The sequence below is a fragment of the Glycine soja genome, chromosome 11, assembly GCF_004193775.1.
Source record: "Glycine soja cultivar W05 chromosome 11, ASM419377v2, whole genome shotgun sequence".
NCBI classification, from domain to species: Eukaryota; Viridiplantae; Streptophyta; class Magnoliopsida; order Fabales; family Fabaceae; genus Glycine; species Glycine soja.
The window spans coordinates 47,987,241-48,010,063 of record NC_041012.1 but is presented as its reverse complement, the minus strand read 5'-3'; the positions used below and the strand labels follow the sequence as shown (position 1 = coordinate 48,010,063).

Genomic DNA, 22,823 nt, shown 5'->3' with positions numbered 1-22,823 from the left:
CTTCTCAGTCTCCCCCTTCGATCATCTTCTCTCACGCGTTACAGGCTTATAGCTACTTGCGATTTAGAGAAACGGGGATTTGAAAGAGTTGCAAACAGGGCTGGCCATACGGTACAGGTATTAAGAACTAAAACAAATTTTAAGAAAAATATATTTAATTTAAATGAGAAAGTTAAAGTTATATGTTAAATTTTTTTATCAATAAATAAATCATTCTTTACTTATAAAAATTAATAACAAATATTTTTTTTTATTAAGAAGCTAAAGTTTGAGTATTAGATGTTTTATTCTTGTCCGACCTATTGCATACTTTGATGTGATTAGAAGGAGACCTTCTCTTTATTTTTTTCTGCTCAATTTGCCAAAGTATGACTCATCATACGTACTTTTACATGAGAACAAATAAGTTGACAACTCTGAAAGAACATCCAAACGTTCAATATCCAAACTCATAATTAATATAAGTAGGCTGCTTTCAGTGTTATACTGTAAACTTTATATTTTCTCTAAAACTAAAAATCAGGTGTAAAATAGTATACAAATTGGCAATTACATTGTTTTAAAATTTATTGATATTCATGGGCATGTCCTTGAACAAAAAATTGTGCATACATTATACGTCAGGAGAATTAATTCTTTGGCACTCGCTTTGAGTAAATACACCTATTGCTTAAAAGAGATAGGAAGAAAATTAAGCGAAGTGGTGTGTGATGTAATAAGTAGTAAGAGATTGAAAAGGTATCAAAGATGAAAAAGTGGATGTAGGAAGTATAATAATATCTCAAAGTTGTTATTTGATGATATAAGAATATAAACTTATTTATGATCAATTACATTATTTAAACAGAAATGTTATTATACAAATTATTTTAACAAAAAGATTGACATTGTGTGATATCATATACAATTATTTTCTATCTTTTACTCAATCATCTTTTAGTTCTATATACATGTATACATTTTAAAATTATACCTTAAAATTAAAAGGAAAAAATTTTGTTATTCTATTTTATTTTTCACAAAACATTATCCATGTTTATATGATCGAAGTCGTACGGGTCAGTTTAATGCCTGCCCTTAATGTGATATTAATTTAAGGGAACTCACCCACCCTTTTTACAATATATATATCCATCCTCCCAAACATTTTTCATGTTACACATTAACATCTATGTTATTCAACATTTATATATGGTGGAAATAACAAACACAAATAAATTAACCACGAGACTTAAATTACTGAATGAGATTGGGCAAATTGGAAGGAACATTCATTTGAAAACCTTAAAAGGGTCAAACATGTGTAGCGTAGTGAGAACTTAATTAAACACTACACTAACGGTGCAAGCTTCCCATTTAATAGCCATAAGGCTAGTGCGTTGATCTAACAAAACACAAAAAACAATAGAAGGAACATAAGAGAGATCAAGTCAAAGCTACAACCTAATCATAGAAGAAGCTAACACTAACTATAAATACTTAGTCTTTGAAGGTGAAGAGAAGTACTAAGGTCTTGATTTAAGCTCTTAGCATGTACTATTTCCAGGGAAGTCAATTCCCGAACCTTAATCCTCTCAGCACTGTGTTGGGTGCTAAGAAAGGATCATGCAAGGTGCGCTCTTGACTTCTCAATTCTCATCATTTTTGGTATAAGCCGAAGTTCCCAACACCTCCCCATTTGTCCAAAATGCATTGCACCCCTTTATCCTTCTTCTAAACTGCATCCAAGTTTACAAATAAATTAAGAGACCATTAAAATCCAAAAAAACTAATAATACTACCTTGTTTCTTATAATAAGGACCCGAGGCAGTAATAATAATAAACAGACCATTAAAATGAAGAGTCAGAACTCAGAATCAAGTGCAAACTGTAAAAAACATTAGTATAATGTTTAGATAGGAGTGTTAATTGGATTGTGTGGGGTTCTTACCGATGATCCATTAGGTCAAGCAACTTCACCAGATAAAGCAGCCTTAATTCTCTCAACAGTGCAGGCAATGAGATTGTTAACAGTAGCAACAGATCCAAGAGAAAGCTTTGCGGTTGGAACCGAATCAACCAATATTTGAAATGCCACAGTCAAGAGAGAACCACCATGTCCAGTGTCACCAATGCCACCTCCATGTGCAGTGGTTCCATCTGGGAGTATAGCAAATCCTGAAGGAAGAAGAGCCACGTAGTCCGGGTCCCCTCCATTCAGAACCACGTTCATTGCCACAATATCTACAGGAGCATATATCACAAAAGATCCTGTTGAGTCCGCGCAACTCTCTTGTAATATCAACATGTTGCTTTGGCTTGAATTCGCACTCTACATGCACCATTCGAAACTTGGGTTAGTCAAACTTATTCACTTTGTTAATTTGACTAGAAATTAATGAAAAAGAAAGATTTGGTGAAATTGATGAATAGTAAATGTGGTTATATGGTTGGTCAACTTACATTCACACGAAGTAGGGAGACACAATTTCCAGTGTCTCGGCCATTGGCAATGTGTGCCATTTCTTGGACAACTCCACCGTTGGAAAGAATATCCCACTGTTTTCCAAAGGGTCCGGTTGAAAAAGTTAGATGAATCATAAAAAACAAACAAATTTAATTAAGATGAGATGAAGAGATAACATTCAAAGACAAACACAATAACTTCTAATTCAAGAATTTGATACGTACCCTTTTGTTATATATATATAATTTTTTTAAATGTCCAATTAATCTTCCATTTACTAACTTTGTTCTTAATTTATTGTTGGGGAAGAGAGAATAAAGAGAAATATTATAAATATAACCAGTGATATATGATAAGAAATAAATAAATAAAAATAAGAGATATTAAAAGGATAATTGTAATATGTAATTGTTCATTTATCATTATTTTTTGTTTACTTAAAATTAAGGACGATCGATTTAGAGAAAGCAACATGATGTAAGATGCAAAAGTCTAACATAATTTAAAATTTTAATTTACCGAGGATTACATCTGATTATCCGTTAAAATTAATTGGTGAAAAGTCATAATGACACAAAATAATATGGAACGAAGTTTGATGATCTTCATGATCGTCTTTGGCAATTTGAAAAAGATGTGTGGAATTCAAAGTAATCGATGAGATAACTTAGGGTAGAAATTTGACGTATGATAACTAAAAATGATGAGTACATATCAACATAGAGACATACATCACACACCCAACTAGGCAATTTTTACTAAATGAAGCAAGTCTAGTAACCTAAGACCACACAATAATGCAGCCTAGAACATTCGATAAGAAGACAATCATTGGTGCATAATTGTTGCCTATAGTTTTGATTAATACGTCATCAACTAGATTATTACCTCACTTCTGGAGTTCTCATCGCGGAGGAATTCAAAAACCCTTTTTGGTGACACAGGAAGCCAAAAAGAAGTTGCAGCACTGAGAACGATGCCGGGAGGCCTTCCTGGGTCATCTACACTCTTACGTGTCATCACCCTTACATCATCAGCACCAGTTCCAGAAAGTGTCGTCCATGTGTGTGCAGTGGATGCACTCACTCCAGCACAAAAGCTTATAACCATTCTCTCAGCAAGTTTCAACATGCTCTTCCTCCCATCTTGGTTTGTTATCACTAAAATCATCATTATAATTAATATTATAATTAAGGTCAATTACATAATTAAGAAAAAAGAAATTTAAAGAATGAGTGTGAATTCATTGATATATATATAGATGGATAGATACCTCCAACATCTACTGTGGGAATGTTTGTTGCCATGGCACTAGCAAGCCTTTCACATTGTCGATCCAAGGTTGCAACCCAACGTTTTGCCCCAAATGCATGCCCAGAGCTAACAAGCTGCTTGTATAGATTATGGACACCTCTGTCATCCACTTCTACATGCTCAACCCATATGACCTAGGGCAATAAGATTGAGAACAAAATCAAATGCCGAATGTAACCACAAGGCTTATTTAATTGCTCAAGGGATATGATATTATGATATGATTCACTTCATCTGTCTCATTCATTTTTTCCTTTCCTTTATCCATTTTTGTTAATATATATATATATATATATATATATATATATATATAGCAACTAAATACCACTTAAGAAAGAGACATTTTTCTTTCTATATGATGGTGTATTAATTCTAACCTTTGAGTAGCCATTGGGCATTTCTTGAATTAAGCAACCTGAGGGCCTTCTTCTACATCTGGCAGAAGGACTAGGACGCAAATTATCCAATGACACGTCCACTACTGCCCAAGTCCCGTCACCGTGCTGCTTACAATACCTCACAAAATAGCTCTCTCGAGTTGGCACCAGAGGTGAAGGTACTTGCACTTCTGCTGTCATCTGCATAATAACAACATAATGGATGTCATCAGCAAATAATATGTACTAAGTTGCACTATCTTTCATTTAAAAAGAATGGATATTCAATAAAACACAATATATACCACTTGCAATGCACCGTTGTAATTCCCTGCCACCCCTGTTGATAACACTTCCAAAGTCATTGCTCTTGAGACTATGCCAGCGAACACTGTGGACCATTGGTTCTTAAAACCACAACATAATATATAATTAGTGTCAAAGACTAGAAATCAAAATATTACACATTCTCTAAATAATAACTTGAGACAAGGAACTAAGCACCCTATACATGATTACATGATACCTGATCATAATCTCTGCATGACACATAGTTTTACTAATTCTTTCTTGCGAACCGAAAAACTCAATTATGTGTGATATAAAAAGTAATTGGAATCATGATCACCTGATAGTCTCTTATTATATAATAATTTCTTTATATAGTATATACACATACCACGTCCATGAGGATCTCAACAAGGTTAACATGGTTCATGATAACAACAGCCGTTTCCCTCGAAGCTTCAAACTTGAAACCAGCAGGTTTAGGACCAATCCCTCGAGGAAAGGACCTGATGTACTCATCCTCGTTGAGCACAGTTGTGCCATCCAGGGTAGTCAACCAGAGAGGCTCACCCATTTGCGCCATTCCAATGAGCTCCTCCATGGCTGCAACAGCAAGCTCTATTATGATTGGCTTATCAGCTTCAGTAGGTCCACTTATTGACCTAAGAAGATCTCCTGCAGCTCCACCATACATATCCCCACCAGTGCCTCCAGGTTGGCCACCAAAACCACCTCCAATCCCAAGCTCTAGTGGGCGCGGAGGAATAGATGAAGGAGAAACAAGTGGATAGCTCACCACAGGCTTCCCAACATACTTTGCAGCAATGGCAGAAATCCTATCAATCTGAACACAAACACGTACCAACATACATAAGAATTGACAAAAAAAATAACTAATTAATTAGCCTCTTTGCTCTAAATCATATGTATCTTTTATCAGAAATAATTTTACTTAAGTCACAAACATTTATATGAAAGATTCAAATTTAAGATTTTATTTAAAGATAATTAAACATTTACCACTTAAACCATCCACCAATTTGGTCCAATGAGTTTAGGATTTTTTTTTATTTCTCATTTTTTTTACAAATAATTATGAAAATATCATTCTATTTCTTATTTTTAAATATTTGTATAACAAATTGTAAAAATGAGAAAAGTCATAAAACCTTGTTAAAATTATTATGCAATTGTATATATGAAAATGAAGTGAAATTAAGATGATGTTTGTTTAGTTATTTAAAAAAAAAGAAAAGAAAAAGGTTTCTCAGGCTAAATATAGTCCTTGCTGTCTTAATACATCTGCCAAGCTGCAAAGTTGGTGCAGCTTCCAAATTGTGGTACCTCTTCTCTCAGGCGAGCATTTTCGAGCCTCAAGTGATGTTCATCGAATGACATTTCCCCAATGGCGGTTGGCCCACCACAGTTAGGACACGAGGCATTGCCGAGAGCTTCCCTGAACCTCATGTTATCTGCTCGAAGCTTCTCGTTTTCAGTTCTCAGCTGTGTGTTCTCATGGCGTTCATGTTGGGTCTGCAACAAAAAACAGTAAAACACCACACGCGTAAAGGGTGCAAAGCCTTTTCACTTTTCAGCAACAAAAAATAAAAAGCAAAAACCACGTCTATGTACGTACCTTCATCTGAGTGCGCTTGTTCTGGAACCAAAACTTAACCTGCAATGGCTCTAACCCTAACTCTCGACTCAGCTCCTTCCTTTGTTTATCATCAGGGTGCGGACACTCCTTAAAGAACCTGAAGAAAAAATATTAAAATTATTAAAACAAATTAATCAAATTGAATTCCATTAAAAAGCACCAGGTGCATAAACAACCGACACACAAGATTGTTCCAATTCAATGAGTAATCTCAACTCTGGAGTTCGAGTCGGTCTCATGTTCGAACCCTAGATATGTAAGAGTTGTGTTTCTCATATTAGTCTTATCTATCTCTCTGACTCGAACTGGATTATCACAGTGTAATTTTGTATCCACAAAAAAGTTGCATTGAAAAAGATGCGTATGTTTTGGGTGACTTACGCTTCCATCTCCTGGATCTGGTGCTGAGTGTGGCGGTGGTAGCGTTTCTTCTTGTTGGGACGAGGGTCTTGGTCTTCACCGGAAGCACCTTCTAGGTTTTCACTACCTGACTTGGTGGCACTGTCAAAGTCATCTTCACGGATTCTTGGGACATCGCTCTCTGAAGTGTTCTGAGGCATGTCCAGTGGGTGGAGCTGACCAGCTTCCATCAGGTTTGGCTGGAACATTTCTTCAGATCTTTGAGATTCCGAAGCCTTATGGTTTTCAATCTAACACAACACAATAATACGAGGTATATACAGTGCAGTACACTCAAAAGAACAAGCATATATATAAAATAAAACAGCAACAACAACAAAACTTTTTAAATTTCTTTTTTGCTTTCTGTCTAATTCACATTGGTACACACATAGCTATGGAGGACTAATTGATGGGATAATTAAATTATTATTTAGGGTAAAAGAGTTGTGCAGAAAACACGAGGATTTTGACTAGGTTTATAAGTTTTTTTTTGGGGGGGCGGGGAGTGAGTAAGTAGTAGCTTCAAAACAGTGAGAAGGAATAACGCGTTTTGCGAATAACGAGAAGGATACAAGAGAGAGTTGAGCTGGCTTGGCTTCACACTAAGACCAATTTTGACTTGTGAAAAAACAAAGGCCCTTTTTGAAGGATAAAAGCCAAATTGAGCAAACCGAACGCATCAATCAAATTGGCATCCGAATCAGAACCCAATTGTGACAAAAAGGGGGGGAAATTTGAGAGAAGGAAGAAGAAAAGGAGATGAAACAATTAGCCCACACTAACCTGGCCAAGAGAAAGCCCTGAAGATAATCCAAAGCCACCAACGGTTCCGTTTCTTCCAATCATCGAGGGCATGTTTCTTGCTGGAATCATAATACCAGCTGGCATATTTCACACTCTGGAGAAATTCGATCCCTCTCCTTCAATTCTCTCTCTTGTGTCCAGTGTTGTGTTTCTGAGAAGACCCTTTTATGTTGAAAAAACTTCTCAGGATCTGTTTCTGACAAGGTCACTTCAAAAAGGAAACATGTTAACATAATAAGCCAAATGAAACTCCCAGGCACAAAAACGTGTCTTCGCATGTATGATTTTTTTAAAAGAAAAAAATGAATAATTAAAACGCGTCGTGTATATGCCATGTTAAAATGCACAGAAACGACTGATAAAAAATAATGCACAAAAACAAAGTGTTGACATTTTTCTGATTCTGCAAATCCGGACAAGCAGAATCAGAAAATGAAAATTTTCAAAAAAAAAAAAGTCCCACAGAGATTTCGGGGAATCCAACTAAGCTACATGTTTTTGCATACATACATACATATATATATATATATATATGGAAAACCTACCGTTCCTTTCGCATTCTAGCAACCCTAGCTAGATGCACCCAAAAAAGAGTAAGAAATTAAAAGAAAAAATTGTTAACAGTGTCAACGGTTTGGTGTCGCAAAATCAATGATCTTGAATGTGTGTGAATGATATATATCGTATATGAAATCAACATGAACCGAGACTTCTCCTCCACTTACCAGTCGGTGGAAATTGCTGGAGAAGATATATAGCTAGCTAGAGAACAAGATGAGTATTTAGATCTGCTTTGGGGCTATAAGCTTGTTGCCAAAAAAGGGACCCTTTTCAAGGATGCATAGGAGAAAAAAAGGCTTTGAGGAAGATATGGAAATAAAGTTGCTTATATATGGCAACCATGGAAAAAGCTTGATGCCTGTGTGTGTGTGTTACTGTGATGAGAAAAAAGCTTAGTTTCAAGGGAGAAAGAAGAGGAGAAGAGAGGACAAAGACAAAGGAATTGAAGGAGTAAAGAAAAGGGAGGAGAAAGAGGGAACGGATGGAGAAAAATGTGGCAGCGATGAGTTATTGCTGAGGGTATTGAGATGGTGCAATTGCATTTAATGGTGAGCCAAAGAGGTGTAATTGCTAGTGAAAGAGAGAGAAAGACAGAGAGAGTGACATTTTCTTTTTCTTTTTTCTTTTGTGAAGTAAATTTTTTGCCCTTGGGAGAGGAGAGTTGATGGTGCAACGAATGACGGCTACCAAACTTCAATCTTTTGCTTCTATACCATAGTACTTAATTACTACATAATGTTACTACATAATTGGTGAACTTTTATATATATAGCTTTCTCAAAAAACATCGTGCATGCATATTGTGTTATAAACACTAATTAAAATACGTGTATGGTTTATAAATGGACGAAGATATATGAAGCTTTTTACTATCGGAATATTGTAAACGTTATTTCTTTTCTTGCTGAAAAAGTCTGTTGACGTGTGAACAGGAAGTGGTAATGCTAGCTAGCCTGGACTTTGAAAACGCATTCGCAATCGCATGTTATGTCGTAGGAAATTTTGTTGACTTGGTTAGCCTATATGAATGAAAGATGGTTATATATATAATTGAATGGTAACAGGTTGGGATAAAATTAAAAAATTAAATGGTACTAGTAGTACTGCACGTTGTTATTGTTATTATTATTTGGGGTGGAAAAAAGTAGTACATGTGTATATTTCATATATATATATATATATATATATATATATATATATATTATGAAAAATTGAATCGTATAATTTTTGTGCATAAACAGTTTTGTGTTTAATTTATTTTTATCTTACAAAAAATAAAGAGTAATAGTATTAGTATACTAGTATATTGTCCTCGGCTTTCACCTGTAATAAAGGAGGGAATTCTGTGTATGGACAATTTCGCTTTCTCTGTTAGAAGCCACATCATTACTTTTTCATAATATCCAGATAAACGTATTAATTCTATTAATATAGCCGGTATTATCTTTTAATTATAAGTCTAATGAATAGGACTTTGGACCATGCATGTTAAAATTGTTAATTACATGATCACATGCCAATCATGATAATTGCCTTGCACGTTTTCATTCCAAGTCAATTAATTGTGGGATAAAATGACCCTTTTATAGTTGCATCCCTTTCTTTCTTGATGGGTATATATAATCATGGGTTGAAATACGTGAAATACAACAAGGATGATGGTGTCAAATATCCTCTCAAGTAGAACTTCAGACTCGATACTTTTTCGACGCAACTTTTCTTAACCAATGTTACAACAGTATTTCTAAAATAAATACTGAGGGAATAAGTGAAATATTATTTTACGCAAACTTATAATTTTTACTTAATTAATCATGTATTACATCGATCGAAGTTCTTCATATTTATTTCTTTTCTCTAGGACCATATGGTCCGTGACTTGATAATTTGTCAATGTGCTATTTGCATTACATCATCACTTTTTAATGCCGTTGAGGAATACCTCTATTCTACGTCTGATTCTCAATTCCCATGTTACGTTGAAAGTATCATGACATCAGACATATTCTAACCGATGGTTTATGGCCTTTTGGGACAAGAAAACGAGCAGGTTCTCCTCTTGCTTTTTTTTCCTTCTTTTCTTTTCTTAAACTAATCCTGCCTAGGGTAACTTTGCTATTTTTAGCCGGTCCCAAGCCCGAATAAAAGGAGAGGGTTGTGTTAGGCTTTCGACAGCCAACGTTAAACTTTGTCGAATCTCTATGACATGGATCAATTACGTAATAATGTGAATGTTAGGTCGTTGCCCGGAAGCAACGCGCTGTATGGCTCGAGTACAGTGTCAAAAGAGCAAGGGTCGCTGCATCGCCGCCCGGATGTAGTGAAAAGTAAGCAAGGGTTCCCACATTTTCGTGAACGGGTGTGGGTAAAGAAGCTAGTTCATGACAGGAGGATTCGCTTTGGTACATGGAATATAGGCACACTTACTGGAAAATCTATGGAAATAGTGGATGTTATGGTGAGGAGGAAGATCAATTTTATGTGCCTACAAGAAACTAAGTGGACAGGTGAAAAAGCGAAAGAATTAGACAACTCGGGATTTAAGCTGTGGTATACGGGAAAAATCAGATCAAGAAATGGGGTAGGGATTATCGTGGACAAGGAGTGGAAGAAGGATGTCGTGGATGTAAGAAGAGTAGGAGATCGTATCATAGTCTTAAAATTGGTAGTGGGACAGGACACCTTTAATGTTATTAGTGGGTACGCACCTCAGGTTGGGTTAGCAGAACACTTTAAGGTAAAATTTTGGGAGGATCTAGAAGGGGTACTTCAGGATATATCCCAAGGAGAGAAAGTTTTCCTAGGAGGGGATCTCAATGGACATGTAGGTAGCGTGGCTAGAGGTTTTGAGGGGGTGCATGGGGGTTTTGGCCTAGGGGAGATGAATGGGGAGGGTAAATCCATCTTGGAGTTTTCGGAGGCTTTGGATCTTTCTATAGCCAATACACGGTTTAAGAAAAGAGAGGAACATCTTATCACTTACAAAAGTAGAGGAACATGTTCTCAGATAGATTTCTTCCTTATCAGGAAGTCTGATAGGAAGTATTGCTTGAACTGTAAAGTTATCCCGGGAGAGAACTTGACTACCCAACATAGAGTTTTGGTTATGGATGTAAGAATTAGAGATAGGGCAAAGAAAAGAAGTCCTCTGGTAGCACCAAGGATCAAATGGTGGCACTTGAAGGGTGAGAAACAAGGAATCTTCCAACAAAAGATATGGGAGGGTTGGTGTGGACAATCACAAGGAAGTGCAAATGATATGTGGAACAAGATGTCCCAAGAGATTATTAAAGTGGCTAAAGAGACGTTGGGTGAATCTAGAGGTTTTGGACCTAGGGGTAAAGAATCGTGGTGGTGGAATGAAAATGTTCAGAGCAAAGTTAGAGTAAAAAAGGAGTGTTTCAAGGAGTGGTCTAGGTGTAGAAATTCTGAAACTTGGGATAAGTATAAGATAGCTAGAAATGAAACCAAAAAGGCGGTGAGTGAGGCAAGAGCCCAAGCTTTTGACGGACTATACCAAGCTCTAGGAACCAGGGACGGAGAAAGATCTATATATAGGCTTGCTAAGGGTAGAGAGAGGAAGACTAGAGATTTGGATCAAGTAAAGTGTGTTAAGGATGAAGAAGGCAAAGTCTTAGTGCATGAAAAAGATATCAAGGAAAGGTGGAAGGTGTATTTCCACAACTTATTTAATGATGGATATGGATATGACTCTAGCAATCTAGACACAAGAGAAGAGGACCGGAACTATAAGTACTATCGTCGGATTCAGAAACAGGAAGTAAAGGAAGCGTTGAAAAGAATGAGTAATGGTAAGGCGGTGGGGCCAGACAACATACCTATTGAAGTGTGGAAAACTCTTGGAGATAGAGGTCTTGAGTGGCTCACCGAACTCTTTAACGAAATTATGAGGTCAAAACGCATGCCGGAGGAATGGAGGAGAAGCACGTTAGTGCCAATCTATAAGAACAAGGGGGATATACAAAATTGTGCAAATTATAGGGGAATCAAGCTCATGAGTCATACCATGAAATTATGGGAAAGAGTGATCGAACGGAGATTAAGAAAGGAGACTCAAGTTACTGAGAATCAATTTGGTTTCATGCCGGGAAGGTTGACCATGGAAGCGATTTATTTATTATGGCGGGTGATGGAGCAATATCGCATGGCCCAACAAGACTTGCACTTGATTTTTATTGACTTGGAGAAAGCGTATGATAGAGTGCCTAGAGAGATTTTGTGGAAAGCTCTAGAGAAGAAAGGGGTTAGGGTTGCATATATTCGAGCTATCCAAGATATGTATGATAGGGTATCGACTAATGTTAGGACACAGGGTGGAGAGTCAGACGATTTTCCCATCACAATTGGTTTACATCAAGGGTCAACCCTTAGCCCCTACCTTTTTACCTTAATTCTGGATGTCCTCACGGAACAAATCCAAGAGATAGCGCCGAGATGCATGCTTTTTGCAGATGACATAGTCCTCCTTGGAGAGTCGAGGGAGGAGTTGAATGAGAGGTTGGAAACTTGGAGACGAGCTCTAGAAACACATGGCTTTCGCCTAAGCAGAAGCAAATCGGAGTATATGGAATGTAAGTTCAACAAAAGAAGGAGGGTTTCTAACTCAGAGGTGAAAATAGGAGACCATATTATCCCTCAAGTCACACGGTTTAAATATCTTGGGTCTGTAATACAGGATGATGGGGAAATTGAAGGGGATGTGAATCATCGCATTCAAGCAGGATGGATGAAATGGAGAAAAGTATCGGGGGTGTTATGTGATGCAAAGGTACCGATCAAGCTAAAGGGAAAGTTTTATCGGACTGCGGTAAGACCGGCGATTTTGTACGGAACATAATGTTGGGCGATCAAGAGCCAACATGAGAATAAAGTAGGTGTAGCGGAGATGAGGATGTTGCGGTGGATGTGTGGTAAGACTCGACAGGATAAAATTAGAAACGAAGCTATTAGAGAGAGGGTTGGAGTAGCGCCTATTGTAGAGAAGATGGTGGAAAATAGACTTAGGTGATTTGGGCATGTAGAGAGAAGACCGGTAGACTCTGTAGTGAGAAGAGTAGACCAGATGGAGAGAAGACAAACAATTCGAGGCAGAAGAAGACCCAAAAAGACTATAAGAGAGGTTATCAAAAAGGATCTCGAAATTAATGGTTTGGATAGAAGTATGGTACTTGATAGAACATTATGACGGAAGTTGATCCATGTAGCCGACTCCACCTAGTGGGATAAGACGTTGTTGTTGTTGTTGTTGTTGTTTTCTTTTCTTAAACTCCTCTTCCTTTTTAATAGGTTGTAAACTTATAGCCAATTCTCTGAAAGGATTGCGATCATATTAAGTATGTGTATATATGTTAGCATGGCCATATACATGTAAACATACATACTATATCTACGTACATAGTGTGTATATTCCCTTAGTAGACATAGAATATTGGGTATTGAAGCCAAAATATTTGGTGAAATAAATGAACCAATTAAACATCGTTGATCATTAATAATGATTTGGCTATTATTATAACTCTTTCAACATAAAACATCGTTGTCAATTACAAAGAGGTTACAAATTGTAGAGTGCATTTAGAACTTGCATAATTGCTAAACACGTACTAGTACATATATATAATGCATTTATTAGAAAGAATTCAAGATAAATATAATAAATTCAAGGAAAACATGACATCCGCTTGTGGCGCGCAAATCAGTTAAAGAGCATCCCCAATTTATGAACCTTCTTTATAACATTAACGTGTGCCAATATATATTTTTTCCAGTTTCGAATACAAGTAAATAAATAAAAAATAACTTAAAAAAAAAAAAGAAATAAAAACTTACTTATAATCATTAAGAAATATATTTAGCATTATTCTTTTTCTATACAGAGTTAGCATCATTTGGTTATACTTTTTTAAAAAAAATAATCATAATTTATTATTTTTTAACTTGATATCAAGAATAAAGGAAAAAAATTTAAAATAAAATCTCAATTAAATTAAAAATATTTAAGAATGTTTTAATTAAATAAGATAAACGTAATTAATATTTACTTATAATTGAAATTAATATCACTTTTTTTATATTTGAGACTTGAAGGGATATTATTTAAATAATTATTTCATATTAACTACAATATATTCAATATAAAAGTAATGTTACATCTTGTATACATTCTTTTTTTAGATAAACATCTTGTAGTTTATTCTTAATAACTTGTAAAAATTATATTAAATAAAACATTTAATGAAGATATTAAAAAAGATTATAAAGCGCTTAATGTTTTGAGAATACTAGCTAAAAAACACTTTGAATTTTGTTAACTTGAACAATAACAATAAAAATATTTTTTATTCTTTATTCATCACTTCAAAAGTACATAGAATAATGATTTGAGATTTTTAAAATATTGAATATTTATACTTTATTCTAAATTAGTTAACATAGACTTTGTACATATCATAAATGCGTGTGTGTGAATAATATTATATTTTCTCATTTAAAATCTTATGTCCCTTTTTTATCTATATTTTTCTTGCATTTATTATTTTTAAATTAAAATCTCCCTAATTAAATAAGAAAGAAATTGTATTGAAAAACACTTAGAAGAGAGGGGCATTAATGAAAATTAATTTTTTAAAAAAAATTAGAACAAATTTATATGTATGAAGTTTACTAATCATCTTCCTTAATCCTAATGAATTAGATAATTAAATATTATAAATAAATATGAACTTAGTAACAAATACTATTATTAAAATTAAACTCAAAATAAAAACAAATTTAATGTTTTGAAAACATTTTAAAAAGTATTAGATACTTGGAAAATATTTAATGCTTTTTAAATAATATGTGACATAACAAATAAAAAATAACTAATTTATTCCTTTCATTCTTTTTTATAATTAAGACTTAAGCTTAAAATGATGTTTTTTTCTTTTGTTAAGATCCAATTTATAATATTTCTTGTATTAATTATTTTTGGACTAGAAATATTTCTCGTTAAAAGAAAAAAAAGAATGTATTGACAAACCCTTAGCAAATAGAAGTATTAATGATAATGATAATTTTAAAAAAAAGTTATAAATCTAAGATAAACTTATTGCTATCAACCATATTAATTATTTTTCTTAATCTTGATGAATTAAGTAAATGAGTCTTATATATAGGAACACAGGAAGAATTATTCAATAAACATGAAGTATTATATGATTTTAGACTTTAAAGATATTAATTATTTATGATTTTGTTCTTTTTTAAAATTTACTAACATTCAATATTTAATATCCTAAATTTCCAAATCAATTAATATTTTTTTGTTTTAGTAATTAATATATTATGTTCTAAAATAAATATTGCATTTGAAATAAAATTTCGTCTCAAATTAAGTGTCATGTCTTTCAATATAATATTAATAATAAGACTAGTTTTGTAAAAAAAAAATACTATTTTTAATATTTTTTATTGACTATATTCTTATTTTGTGTAAAATAACCTAGACAACACTTACACTTATTTTTGTGACAAAAAATTATGTTCTATGATAATGCATATTAACAAAACATTAAATGTTTTCTACCAACAAAAGCATTAAGTATTTCCAAAACATATAATATATTATTTATGATTTTAAAGAATTAATTGTGTTTTTTTATTTTTGATGAAAATGCTAGTATGAGATTTCTTAAACTAACATTAATGCTTATTTAATGTGATTTCACACGTAAAAGAATGTGATTTCTATTGTATTGTCAATGTAAATTCTAATAAAAACTTTCAATTTTAAGTTCATTAACCAGTGTTTAAGGACACTAATGGGTAAAACTGTTAAATTTAATACTCCCTTAGGATATGTTTTAAGTTCTATTCAAATTTTAGGTTGAATTGAGACAAGGATTAAACTTGTCCTAAGACGTCCTAGGATATGTTTCTTTCTTCTTCTTTTTTTACAAGCAGAAGTGGGACATGGGTTTTGGCATATATAGTTCGTGAGTGGACCTAATCATCATAAGATTCCCATTCATTATCTGAGGCAGAGGAAAGGACTTTGCCCATAGAAAGCACTCGCTCTCTCCCAGCAAATTTGCTTCCCATATTAATGGCTCTGAGCCACGCAAGCTGGCTCTGCAATCACAAACGCCATTTACTCCCTTCATGTTTATCTTACACTCCCCCATCTCTATTATTTTTATTTTTATTTCATTCCCAAAATTTCATTTTTATAAAATACTAGTAAAAAAACGAATTTCAAAATTAAAAAGGAAGGCTTTTATTGAACGGCATGAAAGGATGTGGGGTCGTTAACAGGTTTGGACTTGTGAATTGTGATGGATCAAATGGTCCCTCACTGAATCGGTACATATTTAAATGACTTATATTTTTGTTTCTTACTCTCCCTGTTTTTTAATTAAAAATTAACATTCTAATATTTTTAAATAGAAATATTTAATTTTAATTATTTTTTATTAAAACATTTTTTTAATTAACATAAAACAACTACTAAAAGATTAGCCAATTATTTAGAGCAAAAGTCAAAGGTTGCGTGTGGTTGGATGAATAAATAGTATCTGGCAAATTCACTCACAAGTCACACAACTCACCAGCCAGTCGCAAGGGAGAGTTGTGGTGGGTCCAAAAATTTATTGCTTTTAGTGTAACTGGTTTGGGTCAAACCTCCCTCAGTAATTTATATTTTACGCTTTCACTGATAAGTGATTTAAAAATATTAAGTCAAGAAAATTAATTGTTTTTATTATTTAAAAGTAAGTATTAAATGATTTTATATTTTAAGAATTTGATTTGAATGCATTGGTAGTATGATTTTTTTATACTGTGGTTTAATTATAAATTGATATATTATATATTTTTTATTTTTATAATAATCATTTTAAATCCGAAAATACCAATTTTTTATACTAGTAATGTATTATGATTAAAATTATTTTAAATAACATCTTTTATTAAAACATTTTTTAAAAAATATCAATGTTTTGAAAATATTAATTAGCATTTAAATGAAATTATAAGGTTAGTATAGTAGTGAAGGGAGAAGGGAGGGGATGAGACATTGTAGATTGGATTCCTCTCACTACAAAAACTAACAATTAACATTTGTTAATGAAAAAAATTAATTGATATTTATCTTTATTATAAAAATGCTAAAATATGTCTTTTGTCATCATAAATATGAAAATGTCAAAATTTGTTACAACAAAATTTTTATTCTATTTTTAGTCTTCCAAAATTTGAATCCGATACTTTTTGGCCTAGATGTACATCAGAGCCTACTTTTTGGCCTAGATGTAGAAAACGTTATTTTACTTATACTAATGTAAACATTCTTCAATTTTTCTTCTCTATGTTGTTGTCGGAAACATAGCACCAAACAACCACCTCCCTACATAGAGTCGACATGCACGTAAACTCAAATTGCTCCAAATGGAAGTGACGAACCTAAAACCTCTTTTTTTTTTCTCTCTCTCTCACGCATCGAATGGGAAGAGGGAGGAAGAGGTTTTAATGGTGTCGGTGAGGGAACAAAGTGACATAAAGGTTGGAGAAGAGGGTTGTCGGTATGGGTTAGGCTGGGTTGAACCCTAATTAAATTCGACTTGGCTTGTTTTATATTTTTATAGTCTAAGTCTAGGCCTGTTACCCATCACAAGTCTATTTTTAAGCTTGGGCCTGGCCTTTATATAAGCTCGTTTGGGCATGTTTCATATTAACAAGTGTAAAAAATATTTTTATTTCTTTACCAAAGCCAAAGATTTTAATTAAAAATAATAATGTAATTTAAAAACACAAGATGTGGTAAAAAATTGCCTACAAACATTACATGTGACAGACTACCCCTTTCAAGCCCTACCAAAAGAAAAAAAATCCTTATTTCTACTACCCATATGGTTATAGGAATTAAATTTTTTTAAATATTAAAATGATTCAAATCGTCAAACCATTAAAATAATTTTGTAATTTCATTAAAACAATTATAATAGTATATCATATTAATAATAATTATTGCTAAATAGGTCGGTTTGTTAGTCTTAATAGGTTTTTTTAAGGCTACTGCCTCACCCATTTAACTAAAAATGCTTTTTAAAAAACTTGAGTCGAACATTTTTGCTAAATGAGTCGGGCCTTAAACAGGTTGGGCCATAGGCCCTGACAGACGGTTCGACCTATTTCTATCCCTAGTTGTCGGGGCTTGTGAAGGTGAAGAGACGGGGGAATCGAATGTTAAGCCTTGGGGGTTGAGGTCGCGCCCATACTGATGGTGTTGCGGTTGACAACGGGCAGTCACGGCATCAAGGGTGGCTCATGATGCGATGATAGTATTGGTTGATGCAAGGCACGCTAAAGAAAGTCATGCAAGTGGTGGCGTGATGCAAAGGAAATGGGGCAAGGTGGTTGCTTGGTTGGTTGCATAGTGGTTGGGGCTATAGTGGTGATTAAGGGGTCTTGTTTGGGTGACCTCGCGACAATGAAGGTGGCGGCTTCGAGGACAAGGGAGGTGGTTGTTGTTATTTCTAAAGTTTGTTGGGGTTTGAAGAAGGGGGCTAAAAAATTTGTGGTGTTTTTCATTTTGTCGCGATTATTAACTCCTAAAAATTACTTTTTAAAATTAAAATTAAAATCGTAGGTTCGAATTTACCTAAATTTACATTTAGGCCAAAAAGTAAGATTTTACTTTTATGAGGACAAAAAATTGACTAATTTTTTTTTTAAAAAATAGATTTTAAATATTTTTATATTTACAATGACAAAAAATATATTTTAACAAAAAAAATGCACGAATAGTATATAAAACTATCAATATATAACTATTAAACTTTATTTTTATTATAAAGCTTAATATATTATATCATAATTAATTTTATGAACATGTATTATTATTTGATTAAAAATATTTTTTGTTTAGAGTAATGGTTTAACTATTAACTTATTTATTATATATGTTATATAATAAAAATTTTTATTCAAAATTATTTTTAGTAGGTAAAATATGATTTTATTAAGACAAAGAACTTGTTACAAGTAGTAACAAGTTCAGAAGGAAGGAAACCATGTTACCGATACCAATCACGTAGTAACCATAGCCTTAATTTCCTTAGAGTCCACAACGTACCAATACCAACAAAAGAAAGATGATAACTTTTGAGTTATTTTTATAATAAAAATATATTAAAAAGATGTTTAAAAATATTTAGTTAGTAATTATTTTCGACTTAAATATTAAACATTGATATTTTTTTATTTATGTCTTGCATATATGAAAATAAAGAATTAAAAACAAAAAAAAAATCAAAAATATAAATAAGGAACATTTTTTATATCAAGCTCAAGTCCACTCTCACAATTATAAAAAGAGAGTCAAGTTCAAGTTCACTCCAACCGCTATAAAAAAAGAGTCAAATCAAGAAAAAAAAACGCCGAGTCTCAAAACACTTTAATATACACCTAAAATTTAGAACTCTTCCTTTAAAAATTTCTTCTTCTCTTTTATTATTTTTTATTCCCTTTTTTCATCCCTTGTCTTCTATTAGTTCTTAACTCTTTTTTTATTGTAAGATTCCTTATAAGAATAACCCTTAGTTAGATTCCTTTACCTGTCAGAGCCTTTAATTCCCTTAGAGTCCACAAACGTACCAATACCAACAAAAGCAAGACCAAAGCTAACCAAAAAAACAAGAAATAGAATTAACCAAAGCCAGATTTAAACTCTGAAGTGGTTAGTTTATATTTGTGAGCTGTAACTCCAAATATTAGATAAGCACCTTAATTCCAGTTTTCTCTTTTTCCTTCCTTTCATCATCCCCAAGGAAGCTCATCTTTATCTTCGATTCACAGAAATGGTATTAGTATTTAGCACCTGGTACTGGTAGTTTAAGTGTGATGCATATGTTTTATAATTGTTTTCTGGAAAAATATTTTTGATTGTTTTACTTTATTTTGTTGTTGAAATTGTTTTTTAAATGTGTTTAGTTTTTATAGTTTCGGTTAAATATGATCAAGATTTTTATATTACCATTTTTATGAATTTGATCCTCAAACACTACAAAAAAATGTTAATTTAATATTTTTTTCTATAATTTTATCATGTTTTTAAATTTAGAATGATTAAATTTACATTTTTTAAAATTTAAGGACCAAATTAATCATTATGAAAAGTACGAGGACCTTGATCACATTTAACTATTGAGATTAAAATCACACTCTTTCCTTTGCTGAAAAAAAATATATTTTTTCTATTGTCTTACCAACAATATCTTCTAACTAATAGTGAAAAACTAATTATAAAGATTATTAAAGTGAATTTGGCGGCTTCCTTCACCAAAGTTAGGCTTCCTTCACCAAAGTTAGAATTGTAAACACAATAAGAAATTAAATTTTTTACAACATACTTAATAAGGATTAAAATTATTAGGAACAAATTCTCTAACATTTCTTTTTAACACATATTTTATTATTAGTTAAAATTTATTAAAAAATTATAAAACCACGAGAAAGACATTAAATAAGAAATGCAACTCATACTTTTTGTATGATTTTCTTAAAAAAATCAAGAAATAATTCGGTTTTTATATTATTTGGGAAATTTTTTTTTTCAATTTTTCTGAGGTCATTTTTAAATTATTTATAAAAAGGGGATAAGTCGTAACAATTGTTACAACTTCTGAGTTAGAAGTCATAATATCTATTACGACTTATTATTATTTTTAATTGAAGTTATAAAATTATTTATGACTTCAATGTAATTTTTTTATTTATAACTTCAAAGTCGTTAAGTTTTTTTTTAAAATATTTTATGACTTCAAAGTCCTAAGTTTTTTTTTTAATGATATGACTTTGATGTCTTAGTATTTTTTTATGTTTTATGATTTTTTTATTTACTTGTATTTTTTTGTTTTGTTTTCAATTTTTTAAAAAATTGAAAATAATTTTATTTATTTAGTTATTAAATAAGTATTTTAATTTTACTTATTAGTTTTAGTTAATATCTAATATATATTTTTATATGGTTTTATTTAATATGTAATATATTTTTTTAAGATTTTTGATTTTAAATATTTTATATAACTTTTTAATAATGTTTTATCTAAAATATTTTTTATATTTAAAATTTAGATAATTTTATATATTTTAATATTTTGTATATTTAACACAATCATAGTAAATATGCATATAAACAAGTAGACGACTAATATAACATTTTTATATTTCTCTTTAAGTTGTATTGATCATTTTATACTAATTTATGTTGTTCTTAATTTAATAACTACTTTTATTACTAAATTATTAAATATTGTTAATAGTAAATTATTTTATACAAAATAAATAATATTATTATTTCATAAATTATAAGTTAATATTAGTAACAAAATATTTTAATGTTTGTTTTAAAATTTTAGTTTTCTAAAATTTAAGTATTTAAAATAAAACAAATATTTTAAAAAAATATTAAATATCATTATGTTAGTTTTTTATTTCATTTACAAAACAAATCAAATTCAATAGCATTATTAAAAAATTATATAAATTTTAAATATATTACATATATTAAATAAAAAAGTATATTAAATATTTTAAATAAAACAATATTAAAATATATATAACATACTAAATAAAACTATATAAAAAATATATATAAGATATTAAATAAAACTAATAACATATAACATTAAAAATATTTTTTCAATAATTAACTTAATAAAATTTAATTATTATTTTTTAAAAAAATTAAAACAAAACAAAAAATACAAGTAAATAAAAAAATCATAAAACAGTAAAAAAAAAAAAGTAAAATAATACAACTTCAAAGTCATAACTAAAAAAAAATTATGACTTTTGAAGTTGTAAAATTTTAAAAAAATTAATGACTTTAAAGTTGTAAATAAAAAATTTATATTAAAATGATAAATAATTTTACGACTTCAAATTAACAAATAATAATAAGTCGTAAAAAATATTATGATTTTTAATTCAAAAATCATAACAATTATTATGATTTATTTTTTTTAGAAATAATTTGAAAATGATCCAATTAAAAAATCGGAAAAAATGCCCCAAATAGTAAAATAATCAAATAATTCGTTCAAAAGAACATGTGAAAGTATACTTTAAAAAAACTTAATTATCTATTATTAACTGTTTTGATCCTCGGCAAGTAATTAAAATTATTAACAAATTAATAAACAAAGCAGATGCCGTACGGTACGCGAGCATGAGATTGCAGCTCATCATACATGATGGACCCGACTCTGCCTACCTTGCACGTCACTACATCGAATGCATGATCATTATCTTGACGTACTCGATTCTATACTCCACCCTAAATCATAGTTGTGACATTGTCATTTGATCAGGTGTGGTCATTTGATTACGTCGAGATAATAGGTTAATGAATTAATAGTTTAATAGGTGAATTAATAATTGATTCAGTTTCATCAATATATATATATATATATATATATATATATATATATATATATATATATATATATTAAAAATTTAAAATTATATATATTTATTATATATAAATGTATAACTAATATTATTTGAATAAAAAAATTTATTTATACTTCAAAATATAAAATAATAATTGATAATAATAATAATATATCAAAAATACATTATAGATATGGTTCATTTATTTTATTTTTGTGAATAGGATTGATCCAACCAAGATTTGATACTTAAGTGGTCGGATTTGACTGGATCAATTGCGTGATCGATCCAATAGTGAAATCGATATAATTAAGTCAATAGATCTCGATCGAACCGGTCCGACCGATCGAATCGAACCAGTTTCTCAACTATGCCCTAATATGCAAACGTGTTTACTTGAGTATTCCAAATTCAAATTTCACCATATTTCTTTAATTTAAATTCAATTTGAATTAACTAAAGAAAAAAAAGGTAGATAAAAGAAAATTAAAAACATTTCAACAATAGACACTAAGAGTA

The 22,823-nt window shown here is 31.3% G+C and overlaps 1 protein-coding gene across 2 annotated transcripts; it reads right to left on the bottom strand.

The window, feature by feature from the left end:
- Positions 1-1,218: 1,218 nt before the first annotated feature.
- Positions 1,219-8,374, bottom strand: LOC114377348 (homeobox-leucine zipper protein HDG2-like). 2 transcript variants are annotated; one of them, XM_028335820.1, is made up of 13 exons: positions 8,015-8,374; positions 7,269-7,497; positions 6,465-6,733; positions 6,063-6,180; positions 5,771-5,959; positions 4,818-5,270; positions 4,444-4,545; positions 4,139-4,339; positions 3,721-3,895; positions 3,336-3,607; positions 2,444-2,539; positions 1,932-2,312; positions 1,219-1,718 (listed from the first exon to the last, which is right to left on the bottom strand). In XM_028335820.1, exons 2-12 carry the CDS (start codon positions 7,371-7,373, stop codon positions 1,947-1,949), a joined length of 2,346 nt encoding a protein of 781 aa, XP_028191621.1. In that variant the 5' UTR covers positions 7,374-7,497; positions 8,015-8,374; the 3' UTR covers positions 1,219-1,718; positions 1,932-1,946. The 2 variants fall into 2 exon arrangements, with proteins under 2 accessions (XP_028191621.1, XP_028191623.1); XM_028335822.1 differs by having other exon boundaries at positions 7,269-7,485.
- Between the last annotated feature and the right edge of the window lie 14,449 nt (positions 8,375-22,823).